We start from the raw sequence: 10,846 nt of genomic DNA on the forward strand, positions 1-10,846 counted from the left end.
ACAGTAATCTCACGCGCCAGTGCTAAGCCACGAGTTGTAAACTATTTTCGTAAGTGAAGCATACATATAAGCGCCTCGGTCCAGGATATAAAAGAGACAAAAGGTATTCACGACCCAGAAGCCTTACTCCGATACTCCCTGAATGTGGAGATGGAAGGTACGTCTTCAAACCCAGCTGCATGAGAGTTTCCTCTCCTCTCCTTTGACTTCTTCTGTTGCATTTTCTCTTCCCATCGATCTTCTTCAGCGGCGATTATAGAGTGGAAGCGCCCTCCCTGACCGCGGCCGAGATACACGGGCTTCTCGTTGCGCTCTGCGACGGGCTCTGTTACGAGGACGAATTTCACACTCGATCCAGGGGTTTCGAACATTGCATCGCTGAGGATGGTTTCCATCTCTGTGCGGAGTGCACGCGCCCCTGTGCCCATTGTGAAAGCGTTCGCAGCGATTTTATGAAGAGCGGGTGTTGTGAAGCGGAGCTCAATACCCGATAGGGAAAAGAGTGTGGTGTATTGGGCGACGAGGGAGTTACGGGGCTCCGTGAGGATTCGGACAAGTAGGGGTTGACTTAGAGCGGATAGGGCGGCGTTGACCGGGATGCGGCCAACGAGCTCGGGGATGAATCCGTAATTTTGGAGGTCTGTAGGGCTAAGCAGATCCAAAGCGTTGAAATACGTAGGTTCGGCCTCGGGTGATAAGGTTGATGGAGGGGTAAAAAATGGGAGATGCTTTTTGTAGAGGGCCTCCTCTTCGGACCCGGGGAGTATGGGAATAGGCTGGTTAGTTGTAGGGTCAGAATGTGAGCGTTCGGTGGAGGTTTGAGCCGGCGTCCGAACTGGTTGGCCGAAACCCATGGAGCCTCGAGATATCCGGTCCATGACGACCTTGTGCAACCCAACAAATGCGCCGGAGCATACGAACAAGATGTTGTCGGTGCGAACATTGTAGACCTCGCCCTTGTGCGGCGTGTTTCCGCCACTCGGGGGCGTAAAGGGAGAATTCCCTAGTGGGTTATTCGAAGGATATGCCGAAGAGCTAGGAGTGCCGTTGATACGAGGAGCATTGCGTTCTTGCTTTGCCTGTACTTGTACCGTCGTGCCTTCGATGATCTTGAGGAGGGCTTGCTGTACTCCCTCGCCACTCACATCTTTACCATGGCTGACCTTTGCGGCTGCAATTTTGTCTATCTCGTCCAGAACAATTATTCCGCGTTCCGCTTGCTCGACGTCATAGTTTGCAGCAGCCAATAACCTATGCACACATACTTCTGCATCTTCGCCGATATAACCAGCTTGTGTAAAGGGAGTGCAGTCGGAGATGCTAAATGGAACCGACAATACCCTGGCCAATGTTTTTGCCATCAACGTCTTCCCGACTCCGGACGGCCCTAGAAGAAGAACATTGGATTTCTCGAGCTGTAGTTGTGATGATTCGTCCAGCTCTGCCTTGTCTGCGCCCAGACGGGGTGGTGGTGGTGCTGCAGGCTCGGGGGACAGGTAGGTAGTGCGTTGCTGGCCTGGAAACTCGTCTGAAAGGTTATATCAGTAAGCTATGGGTACAAAGATAGCCCTCAATTATCGCCGACAGTTGTAAGGCTTACCTTCAACGGGATGGTGTTCAACCGACTCCCTGCGCGCACGTTTGGCAAGTAGCTCCTCAGCTTCTTCCTGGCGTCTTTGGAGCTCTTGCACCCGTTGGTAGTGATTATATACGGCAACACTCAGTATCTTCTTCGCACGGTCCTGACCGACAACGAATTGATCCAAATACTGCTTTAGTGTCTTTGGGGTAATCCGAGGGGCTCCAAATGCTGGGGTGGAACCCAGCGGGCCAGCTGTGGGAAGGCCAGATTCGTAGACGCCGGAGAAGGGCTGATTTGTGAAATCAGATCTATCGAACTGCGTGAAGGTAGGGAAGGACCTTGATGAGCTCGCAAACCCGCGACGCGCATACAAGGGACGAAGGGCGAGCGGGCGCCGATAGCGGAGGACGCAGTAGCGATGCGGTGCGGGCGGCCGACAAGGCCATGACGGCAGCCGCAGCATGAGGGGCGCTGCGGTTGCAATAATCAACTAAGACTGAGAGCAGGGATTTTCAAGCTCCCAAACTGTGGCTTGTAAGAGAAGCTAGGAGACGGAGGAGGAGACGGAGGAGATGCAAGCCGGTGAGGAGGTCGTGAGATAAGATCCCATCAGTCAATCACCCGCCCCGTCAAAATGCGCCGGCCTGAGCTCCCCCGCTTTTTGGGCCGATCTACCAATCACACCACATGACGGCTACAATCAATGTATAAATATCGCGTCGGAATTTTTGCTCTTCTATCTTCATTCTGCTACCAGATATGCCTTTCGCTAAAGTCCTATCCCGTCGGGTTTGATCAGTTTTGCTCAATTTCTTTCAAGAGGTACGCGATTTGGTTGGCCGCTATCGCTGCCGAGGCTCTCGCCAATTGTACTCAGGACAAACGCTCCCTTGGTTCTTCCACATTGAAGGGCGATGCCATTTCTCATACCTATTTTGACTCTGTGCCTTTCTCGTGTTGGCGAGCATGTGTTCTCCGATCTCGCGGGATAAGATGGTTTTCATTAGCTGGTTGTGCCTGCCAACCACAACGGGTCCTCAAGACTCCTTTCAATTTCACAACGGGCAAAGTATCATCGCGTACCAACAAGCATATTGTCTGCCACGGATTACGATACCAATATAATTGGATGCGGTATCCTGGTGATGCAACACCCGTCTCGAAGGCAGACAATTTCCCGTATATTGCAGAGTGTTCACTTGTTCTTGAACGCGGGCTGATGTTCCATTGTCTGGGAAATAAAGCCCCGCAAAGCTGCCCATCGATTTGGCACTGAGTCGGCGGCTGGTTCTGAGCTCGGCGTAGGTGCTGCTTGAATGTTCGACATTTGTGCCATATTCTTCGCAAACCGATCTCGCTCTGTTTTTTCAAGCTTCTCCTTGCGTTTCATGGCACCTGGTCTGTGCTTCAAAGTCTTCTGCTTGATGATGTTAACTTGACTGGGATCGTTCGGGTCCGACTCGGCAGCAGGTAAGGCATCGGCCAGCGATTCAAGGTTGGCAACAAGTTTCTTGGAAGCTCGGCGGCGTTTGTTCGATTTGGCAGAGTTCTTCTCGATTTTCGATACAAAGCTTGAGTGCTTGATCAAGCGCTTATCCTTCTTCGTCGTCCGGAAGTCATCGTCAAGCAGCGAGGGCTTAGGAAGAGCGACTCCGCTGCCCGCACCCGGCTTGCTACGATGCACCTGCTTTTTTACCGATCGGACGGGAGCCTGGACATTGCGCAATAGTGAGATGGCTGCTCGCCAAAGAATTACGGGCAGAGAAGGTCGGCTTACCATTCTGATTTTTGAGGTACGGCAAACTCCGACTGGCTTTCCGCGACTCTCAGACTTTGAACGGCCCGAAGAAGAAATCTCTCAAAACCCGACCACAAAATCTCTCACGGCTGCCCACCGCCTTCCTACGGTTGAGGTTCCGGTACTTGACTCCCCGCAACACGTGAGCAGCATTTGCCTCTTCGGTCATTTCCCTTCAGGACCGGACCGGGAACGATCCTCTACTCCCCAACCTGGACCCTACGACGGTATTGCCTCTTATCGCATTCCGGTGAGTTCAACAAGCTCGATCTCCACAGATTCAACGTCATTTTTGTGGGATCCCGACATCTGATCGCCTGCTCGTTTGCCTGTTTTATGTTCCCCCTGGGGCGAACCAAGATCCACATTAACTACTAGATAATCATCCGGAGCAGCGCCGAATTATCATCCACGGTTTGGAATCGCCTTCAGTCTGCATTTTCGTGATTGCCACCGGGATTCCACAAATTTTTGTAAATGCGTCTTCTGTGTCGTCAATCTCGATTCAGCGGACTCTGTGTGAAACAAATACTACCTCGGCTTTGGCCGTCTCGACAATTCCCCTCCATTCAAATACTTCAGAATTCCCTGTCCCACTCAACGTCATTCAAGCACTTGCGGTTCACCCCGTCTCGAAACTTTTCAACCGCAAACTTATCATTTTTACCCGCGCCTCCTACAAACTCTGCCAGGATGGGCTCTCTCGGACAGTATCAGCAGAAGCACAAGGTGACTGTGGTGGGATCAGGTAACTGGTGTGTATATTGAAATTTGATACACCCAATCTCCCCCGCCACGTTGTACTGACAGCGAACAAGGGGTACCGCCATCGCCAAAATCGTCGCCGAAAATACTGCTAGCAACCCCGCCCTCTTCGAAAAGGATGTTCAAATGTGGGTTTATGAAGAAAAGGTCGAAATCTCGAAGTCGTCCAAACACTACGACCCCGCTTCTCCCCTCTGCCAGGGCCCTCAGAACTTGACCGATGTCATCAATCAAACGCACGAGAATGTCAAATACCTTGAAGGGATTGCGCTCCCAAAAAACCTGATTGCCAACCCTTCCCTAGTGGATGCGGTTCGTGACAGCACTATTCTTGTCTTCAACCTGCCACATCAGTTCATCGTCAATATCTGTGGGCAGATCAAGGGCAAGATCCTTCCCTACGCTCGTGGAGTTTCTTGCATCAAGGGTGTAGATGTGAACGAGGAGGGAGCCCACCTGTTCTCTGAGACCATTGGCAAGATTCTCGGAATCTACTGCGGTGCGCTGTCTGGGGCCAACATTGCCACTGAAGTCGGCCAGGAGAAGTGGTCTGAGTCGAGCATCGGCTATGACCCCCCGCATTTCGACTCCAAGGCTCCCACCCCGGCTCGCTCACCCTCTGGATCTACTGAAAACATCGTGCACTATGAGCACAAGGATGTTTCAGGGCAATTGTCGAAGGTGAAACTACAGGCTCTACCCACTGAGTACCCGCCAGTCGACCATGCCGTTCTCAAGTCGCTTTTCCACCGTCCTTATTTCCACATCAGTGTTGTAAGTGATGTTGCCGGTGTATCATTAGGAGGCGCCCTCAAAAACGTCGTCGCTGTTGCCGCGGGTTGGGTTATAGGCAAGGGATGGGGAGACAACGCCAAGGCCGCAATCATGCGAGTTGGCCTTTTGGAGATGGTGAAATTCGGTGAACGATTCTTTGGAGCAACTATTAACACGAAGACCTTCACTGAAGAGAGTGCCGGTGTTGCCGATATGATTACCAGCTGCAGTGGCGGACGGAACTTCCGTTGCGCCAAGCTCAGTGTTGAGAGAAACCAGTCAATTGAACAGGTGGAGGCGACAGAGTTGAACGGCCAGTCGCTACAAGGCACGTTAACTGCTCTTGAGGTCAACAGTTTTCTGAAGAAGCAAGGCTTAGAAGAGGAGTTCCCACTCTTCACTGCCGTTTACCGTAAGTATTCGCCCTTGCCATGGATATCTTTTATTTTCAATATTCTTACAATTTTGCAGGGGTCCTCCAAGGCAACATGACCATTGATGAGATTCCATCTTTCATTGAGCGGTAAATAGGTCCTAAAAACATAACCCCTTTTTGGTTTGCGTCGATGATTAATTTGGAATTTGTTTTTCATTTGACAGCAAGCCGATCTCAACTGCATTTTCTGGGTCAGAAGGGTTGGAAAACAATGATACGGAGCAGGGTACGAACGCTAAGCTGTGAATGATTTGATTTCTGTTGTTTCGGTATAGACGGATGCACTATGTTGGGAAGATACAGACGGATACGACTTGATGTGGAATTTTTGCACATATAGACTTGGACTTTGATAGACTTATGCCATTTACTTGTTTCTCGCAAATCTTGCTCGCACTAGTCGTCAGAACTTGGCCGAAAAGTTGCCAATGCGGAGAGAACCAGGGTCTAGGCCAGGGCGGGACCTAAATGGATGATGTCACCCTCCCGCGGGGCTATCGATCTCAGGGTAACTCGAATTTACAGGAACCGGTTTTATCCCTGCACATCTCCTCTTCCCTATATATTCTCTGCTGGCTTTCTCGCACCCGAGTCTGTCGGGGATTGTGAGACGTGCCAAATAGCAGCCACCCCATTCATCCACATCTTCGCAACAGCGATTCTCCAAATCCCAATCGCGGAGCAGGGCCGACCAAAGCTACGGAATATTCTAGGAGCTTTGTACCATTTAAAATGGCTCAAGAAACATTTTACCTGCTCCCTCTGAAAGATGATGGCTCGCCGGATGTGCCCGGTGGGTATATCTATCTTCCCCCGCCAGACAGCCTCAAGTACTCCCTCCGCTTCCTTATTGAAGGCAGCAGCTCAATTTGCAGGGACGGAACCCTTTGGGTGAACATCCCTGAGGGTGGGCAGTCGTTCGATCGTCAGGGCTTTCGGGCTTTCAAGTAAGTTGTCTCTTCGTCCTTGCTGGCGCGCCAATTTCTGACACAGCTGTTCCAGGCTATCGCCAGATTTCAGCAGAAACATTCAGGTCGATGTACCGGTCACCCACCCCGGGTCATTTGAATTTTATGTGACCTACTCGCCTCTCCCAGAATTTAGCATATCTCCTGGCCCGGCCCCAAAATCTACAAGGACACCCACACATTATATCGATGTCGCTCCAAAGCTTAGCCTCGGCAGCCAAACCATACCCCTTAATGCTCTGTCGATATTTTCAGTACATGCAAAATTCATGGGCAAATACCCTCAAGACTGGAACAAGTACCTTAGTAGCATCTCTCGGCGGAAGTACAATATGGTCCACTTTACGCCTTTAATGAAGAGAGGGTCATCGAACTCACCGTACAGTATTTTCGATCAGCTGGAGTTTGACGACGGGGCATTCCCGAACGGAGAGGAAGACGTTCAAAGGCTAATCAAAAGTATGGAGGAAGAGCACTCGCTTCTTTCGCTCACTGATGTTGTTTGGAACCACACTGCCAATAATAGCAAATGGCTAGAGGGACACCCCGAAGCTGGTTATAGCGTTGAAACCGCACCTTGGCTTGAAGCAGCTTTCGACTTGGACACTGCGCTACTGAAATTTGGACAGGATTTACAGGAATATGGCTTGCCCACTGAAATTGCAACCGTTGACGATTTGACGACCGTTATGAACGGGGTAAAAGAACATGTCGTTGAAAGCCTTCGCCTATGGGAGTTCTACGTCATTGACGTAAAGGCTAACGCACAGAAAGTATTGGAGGAGTGGAAATCATCAAAGCCCATTGATCTGGGAAGTGGGCGATGGGCGCAGCTTGGCCTCGAAAACTTCGCGAAGTGGTCTCTAGAAGAGCAGACGGGTTTCATCCGCCAGAACGGGATCCCAACTGCCAAACAAGTCCTCGGGAGGTACGGTCGAAGTGTTGATGTCCAACTTGGCGCGGCCATTTCTACTGCTTTGTTTGGCCAATTTGACTCGACATCGTCGGATCTCGCTTCCATTGGAAATTCCCTTGGCGAACTGCTTGACGTAGTCAATGTGCCATTTTACGAGGAGTACAATTCAGATTTGTCCACCATCATGGACCAACTTTTTAATCGTATCAAGTACCTGAGGATTGACGACCACGGGCCCAAGCTTGGTCCTGTGACGACAGAGAGCCCTCTGATAGAGTCGTACTTTACAAGGCTACCTCTAAACGAGGTCACTAAGAAGCACAATCCTAAGGCGTTGGCACTGGCAAACAATGGCTGGATCTGGAACGCGGATGCTATGCGTGACAACGCTGGGCCCGACTCACGAGCATATCTACGGCGAGAAGTGATTGTCTGGGGGGACTGCGTCAAACTACGTTATGGAAGCGGCCCTGAAGACAACCCCTTCCTATGGGAATTCATGACCAGATACACGCGCCTGATGGCCAAGTACTTCTCCGGCTTCCGAATCGATAATTGCCACTCAACACCTCTAGTTGTCGCAGAGTATTTGATTGACGAGGCACGAAAAGTCCGTCCCGACCTTGCAATATTTGCCGAACTTTTTACCGGGTCTGAGGAGGCCGATTATATATTCGTCAAGCGGCTTGGTATCAATGCACTCATCCGCGAGGCTATGCAAGCCTGGAGCACAGAAGAGCTAAGCCGGTTAGTGCACCGTCATGGTGGCCGTCCCATCGGTAGTTTTGAATTGGATCTACCTTCACCAGGCCAGGACTTTTCAAAGACTCAGTCCAGCGGCAACGAGACGGGAACAGTTCACAGTATCCGTCCGATTCCTGTTCCTGCACTGTTTATGGATTGCACCCATGACAATGAAATGCCAGCCCAGAAGCGCACCGCAAAAGATACACTTTCAAACGCTGCCCTTGTTGCAATGTGTGACTCGGCAATTGGAAGTGTTATGGGGTATGATGAGATCTATCCTAAAATAGTGGACCTTGTACACGAAACCCGGTTGTATTCTCATTCTGAGCTCCCGGAATCTCCGACTATTGATGAGCTGGCCAATCTCAGAGGAATATGTGGTTTAAAGCGGCTTCTCAATGAACTTCATACCAAGATGGGCCAAGAAGGGTATGCTGAAACATTTATCCATCACGAGGGTGAATATATCACCGTCCACAGGGTCCATCCACAAAATCGGAAAGGCATATTTTTGATTGCGCATACGGCTTTTCCTGGTCAAGACAGTGGTTCCCTTCTTGCTCCTACCCACCTTGATGCTACTAAAGTTAAACCTATTGGTACATGGCTTCTTAAGGCCCAGGAAGACGATAGCGACAAAGAAAATGCTCTCGCCGACACAGCCTATCTTCAAGGATTACCCAGTCAGGTTCAAAAGTTTGATGGGATTAAAGTAGACGAAAAGAATGGAGATACCACGATATCAGTCCTTGACACATTCATCCCGGGATCTATTGCTCTTTTTGAGACATCCATTCCCATATTTGAGCGCCCAGACGAGTTAAGCAATGACAAAATCACCGAAGGTGCGGATGAAGCGTTTTCCGAATTGAACCTGATCGATTTGAACTTTGTGCTCTACCGTTGCGAAGCTGAAGAACGTGATTCAGGTGGCGGTCAAGATGGAGTATATGACGTTCCTAATCATGGTCCATTGATCTATGCTGGTCTTCAGGGCTGGTGGAGTGTTCTTGAAGATATCATCAGGTATAACATCCTGGATCACCCACTCTGTGATCACCTCAGGCAAGGTCAGTGGGCCCTTGACTATATTGTCAGGCGGTTGGCAAATATGGGAGAGAACTCAGAGTTTACTGCTCTACAGCGTCCAGCTAAGTGGTTGGAATCAAAATTCCAGGCTGTCCGTGATTTACCAAGTTTTCTGCTACCTCGCTATTTCGCCATCATTATCCAGACTGCGTATGTGGCCGCCTGGAACAGAGGCATACAACTCCTTGGAGACGATGTGCGAGGTGGTCAAGTGTTTATCCAACAGCTAGCCATGGTCAGTGTGCAGCAGGCTGGGTACGTAAATTCGGCATCTCTATGGCCTGTGAAGCGGGTCCCAAGCCTTGCAGCTGGCTTGCCACATTTCGCAACAGACTGGGCTAGATGTTGGGGTCGAGATGTTTTTATCTCCCTCAGAGGCTTGCTTCTATGCACAGGAAGATTTGACGACGCCAAAGAGCATATTCTTGCTTTCGCCAGTGTACTCAAACATGGCATGATTCCCAACCTACTCAGTAGCGGTAAACTACCGCGGTATAACTCTCGCGATTCCATATGGTTCTTGTTGCAGGCCATCCAGGACTACACGAAGATGGCACCAAATGGTCTCGAACTCCTGAGTGAAAAGACCCCCAGGCGGTTCCTGCCGTACGATGACACATGGTTTCCCTTTGACGATCCCAGGGCATATTCGCAGAGTTCAACAGTCGTGGATGTGATCCAAGAAGTATTCCAGCGCCACGCCCAGGGACTCTCCTTCCGCGAGTATAACGCGGGCCCAGATCTCGATGTGCAAATGAAATCTGAAGGGTTCCAAATTGATATCAACGTGGATTGGGAAACAGGGTTAATCTTTGGTGGCAGTCAGTTCAACTGCGGGACATGGCAGGACAAGATGGGAGAAAGTGATAAAGCCGGCAACAAGGGAGTACCCGGTACTCCCCGGGATGGCGCCGCCATTGAAATCACGGGGCTTGTGTACAGTGCTTTAACCTGGGTCACAAGCCTTTACGAACAGGGAGTTTACCCATATGATAAGGTAGATATTGGAAATGGCAAGTCTATCACGTTGAAAGACTGGGCCGCTAAAATCAAAACCAACTTCGAGCGTTGTTATTACATTCCCATGGAACCCAACGAAGATTCCGAATACGATGTCGACTCCGGAATTGTCAATCGTCGCGGAATTTACAAAGACCTGTACAGATCCGGGAAACCTTACGAAGATTACCAGCTTCGCTCGAACTTCCCAATTGCCATGGTTGTGTCACCCGATCTTTTTGAACCATCGAAGGCGCTGGCGGCACTTGCCCTTGCGGACTCTGTTCTTGTGGGCCCCATGGGTATGGCCACCCTTGATCCATCCGATCTGAACTATCGACCAGACTATAACAACTCAGAGGACTCGACCGACTTCGCAACATCCAAAGGCAGGAATTATCACCAAGGCCCAGAGTGGGTATGGCAACGCGGGTACTTCCTTCGTGCACTCCTACACTTTGATCTTGCCCGACGGAAGTCCGCAGATGAGAGAACAGAATCATTCCAGCAGGTGACGAGAAGGTTAGAAGGCTGTAAACAAGCGTTGAGAGGCAGTCCATGGAAGGGACTCACGGAGTTGACAAACAGAAATGGTTATCATTGTGCAGACTCGGTATGTCTATTTCTCCGCAGAATTCCGCTTAATTTTTGGACAGATAAAGCTAACAACTCTTGGCATAATAGTCGCCAACCCAAGCATGGTCCGCTGGTTGCTTGCTCGATCTTTATTATGATGCATCACGATATATCTAGCAGACTAGGATTTTGTCCC

The 10,846-nt window shown here is 50.3% G+C and overlaps 4 protein-coding genes across 4 annotated transcripts; 2 read left to right on the forward strand and 2 right to left on the reverse strand.

Annotated features, from left to right (window-relative positions):
- Positions 1-107: 107 nt before the first annotated feature.
- ASPVEDRAFT_23400 (putative ATP-dependent Clp protease) lies at positions 108-2,045 on the reverse strand (the record flags this gene model as incomplete). The annotated part of the gene is made up of 2 exons (XM_040809540.1): positions 108-1,528; positions 1,601-2,045. 2 exons carry the CDS (start codon positions 2,043-2,045, stop codon positions 108-110), a joined length of 1,866 nt encoding a protein of 621 aa, XP_040662145.1.
- Positions 2,046-2,777: 732 nt separating this feature from the next.
- ASPVEDRAFT_67306 (FAM207/SLX9 family protein) lies at positions 2,778-3,442 on the reverse strand (the record flags this gene model as incomplete). Its single annotated transcript, XM_040815942.1, has 1 exon — positions 2,778-3,442. The coding sequence occupies exon 1, from the start codon at positions 3,360-3,362 to the stop codon at positions 2,778-2,780; it is 585 nt and encodes a 194-aa protein (XP_040662146.1). The 5' UTR covers positions 3,363-3,442.
- A 631-nt stretch (positions 3,443-4,073) lies between these two features.
- ASPVEDRAFT_23402 (glycerol-3-phosphate dehydrogenase family protein) lies at positions 4,074-5,446 on the forward strand (the record flags this gene model as incomplete). The annotated part of the gene is made up of 3 exons (XM_040809541.1): positions 4,074-4,135; positions 4,199-5,331; positions 5,391-5,446. 3 exons carry the CDS (start codon positions 4,074-4,076, stop codon positions 5,444-5,446), a joined length of 1,251 nt encoding a protein of 416 aa, XP_040662147.1.
- Positions 5,447-6,087: 641 nt separating this feature from the next.
- Positions 6,088-10,827, forward strand: ASPVEDRAFT_122685 (putative glycogen debranching enzyme Gdb1; the record flags this gene model as incomplete). The annotated part of the gene is made up of 3 exons (XM_040806010.1): positions 6,088-6,302; positions 6,358-10,687; positions 10,759-10,827. The coding sequence occupies 3 exons, from the start codon at positions 6,088-6,090 to the stop codon at positions 10,825-10,827; spliced, it is 4,614 nt and encodes a 1,537-aa protein (XP_040662148.1).
- Between the last annotated feature and the right edge of the window lie 19 nt (positions 10,828-10,846).

The sequence above is a fragment of the Aspergillus versicolor genome (assembly GCF_001890125.1).
Source record: "Aspergillus versicolor CBS 583.65 unplaced genomic scaffold ASPVEscaffold_1, whole genome shotgun sequence".
Classification (NCBI taxonomy): domain Eukaryota; kingdom Fungi; phylum Ascomycota; class Eurotiomycetes; order Eurotiales; family Aspergillaceae; genus Aspergillus; species Aspergillus versicolor.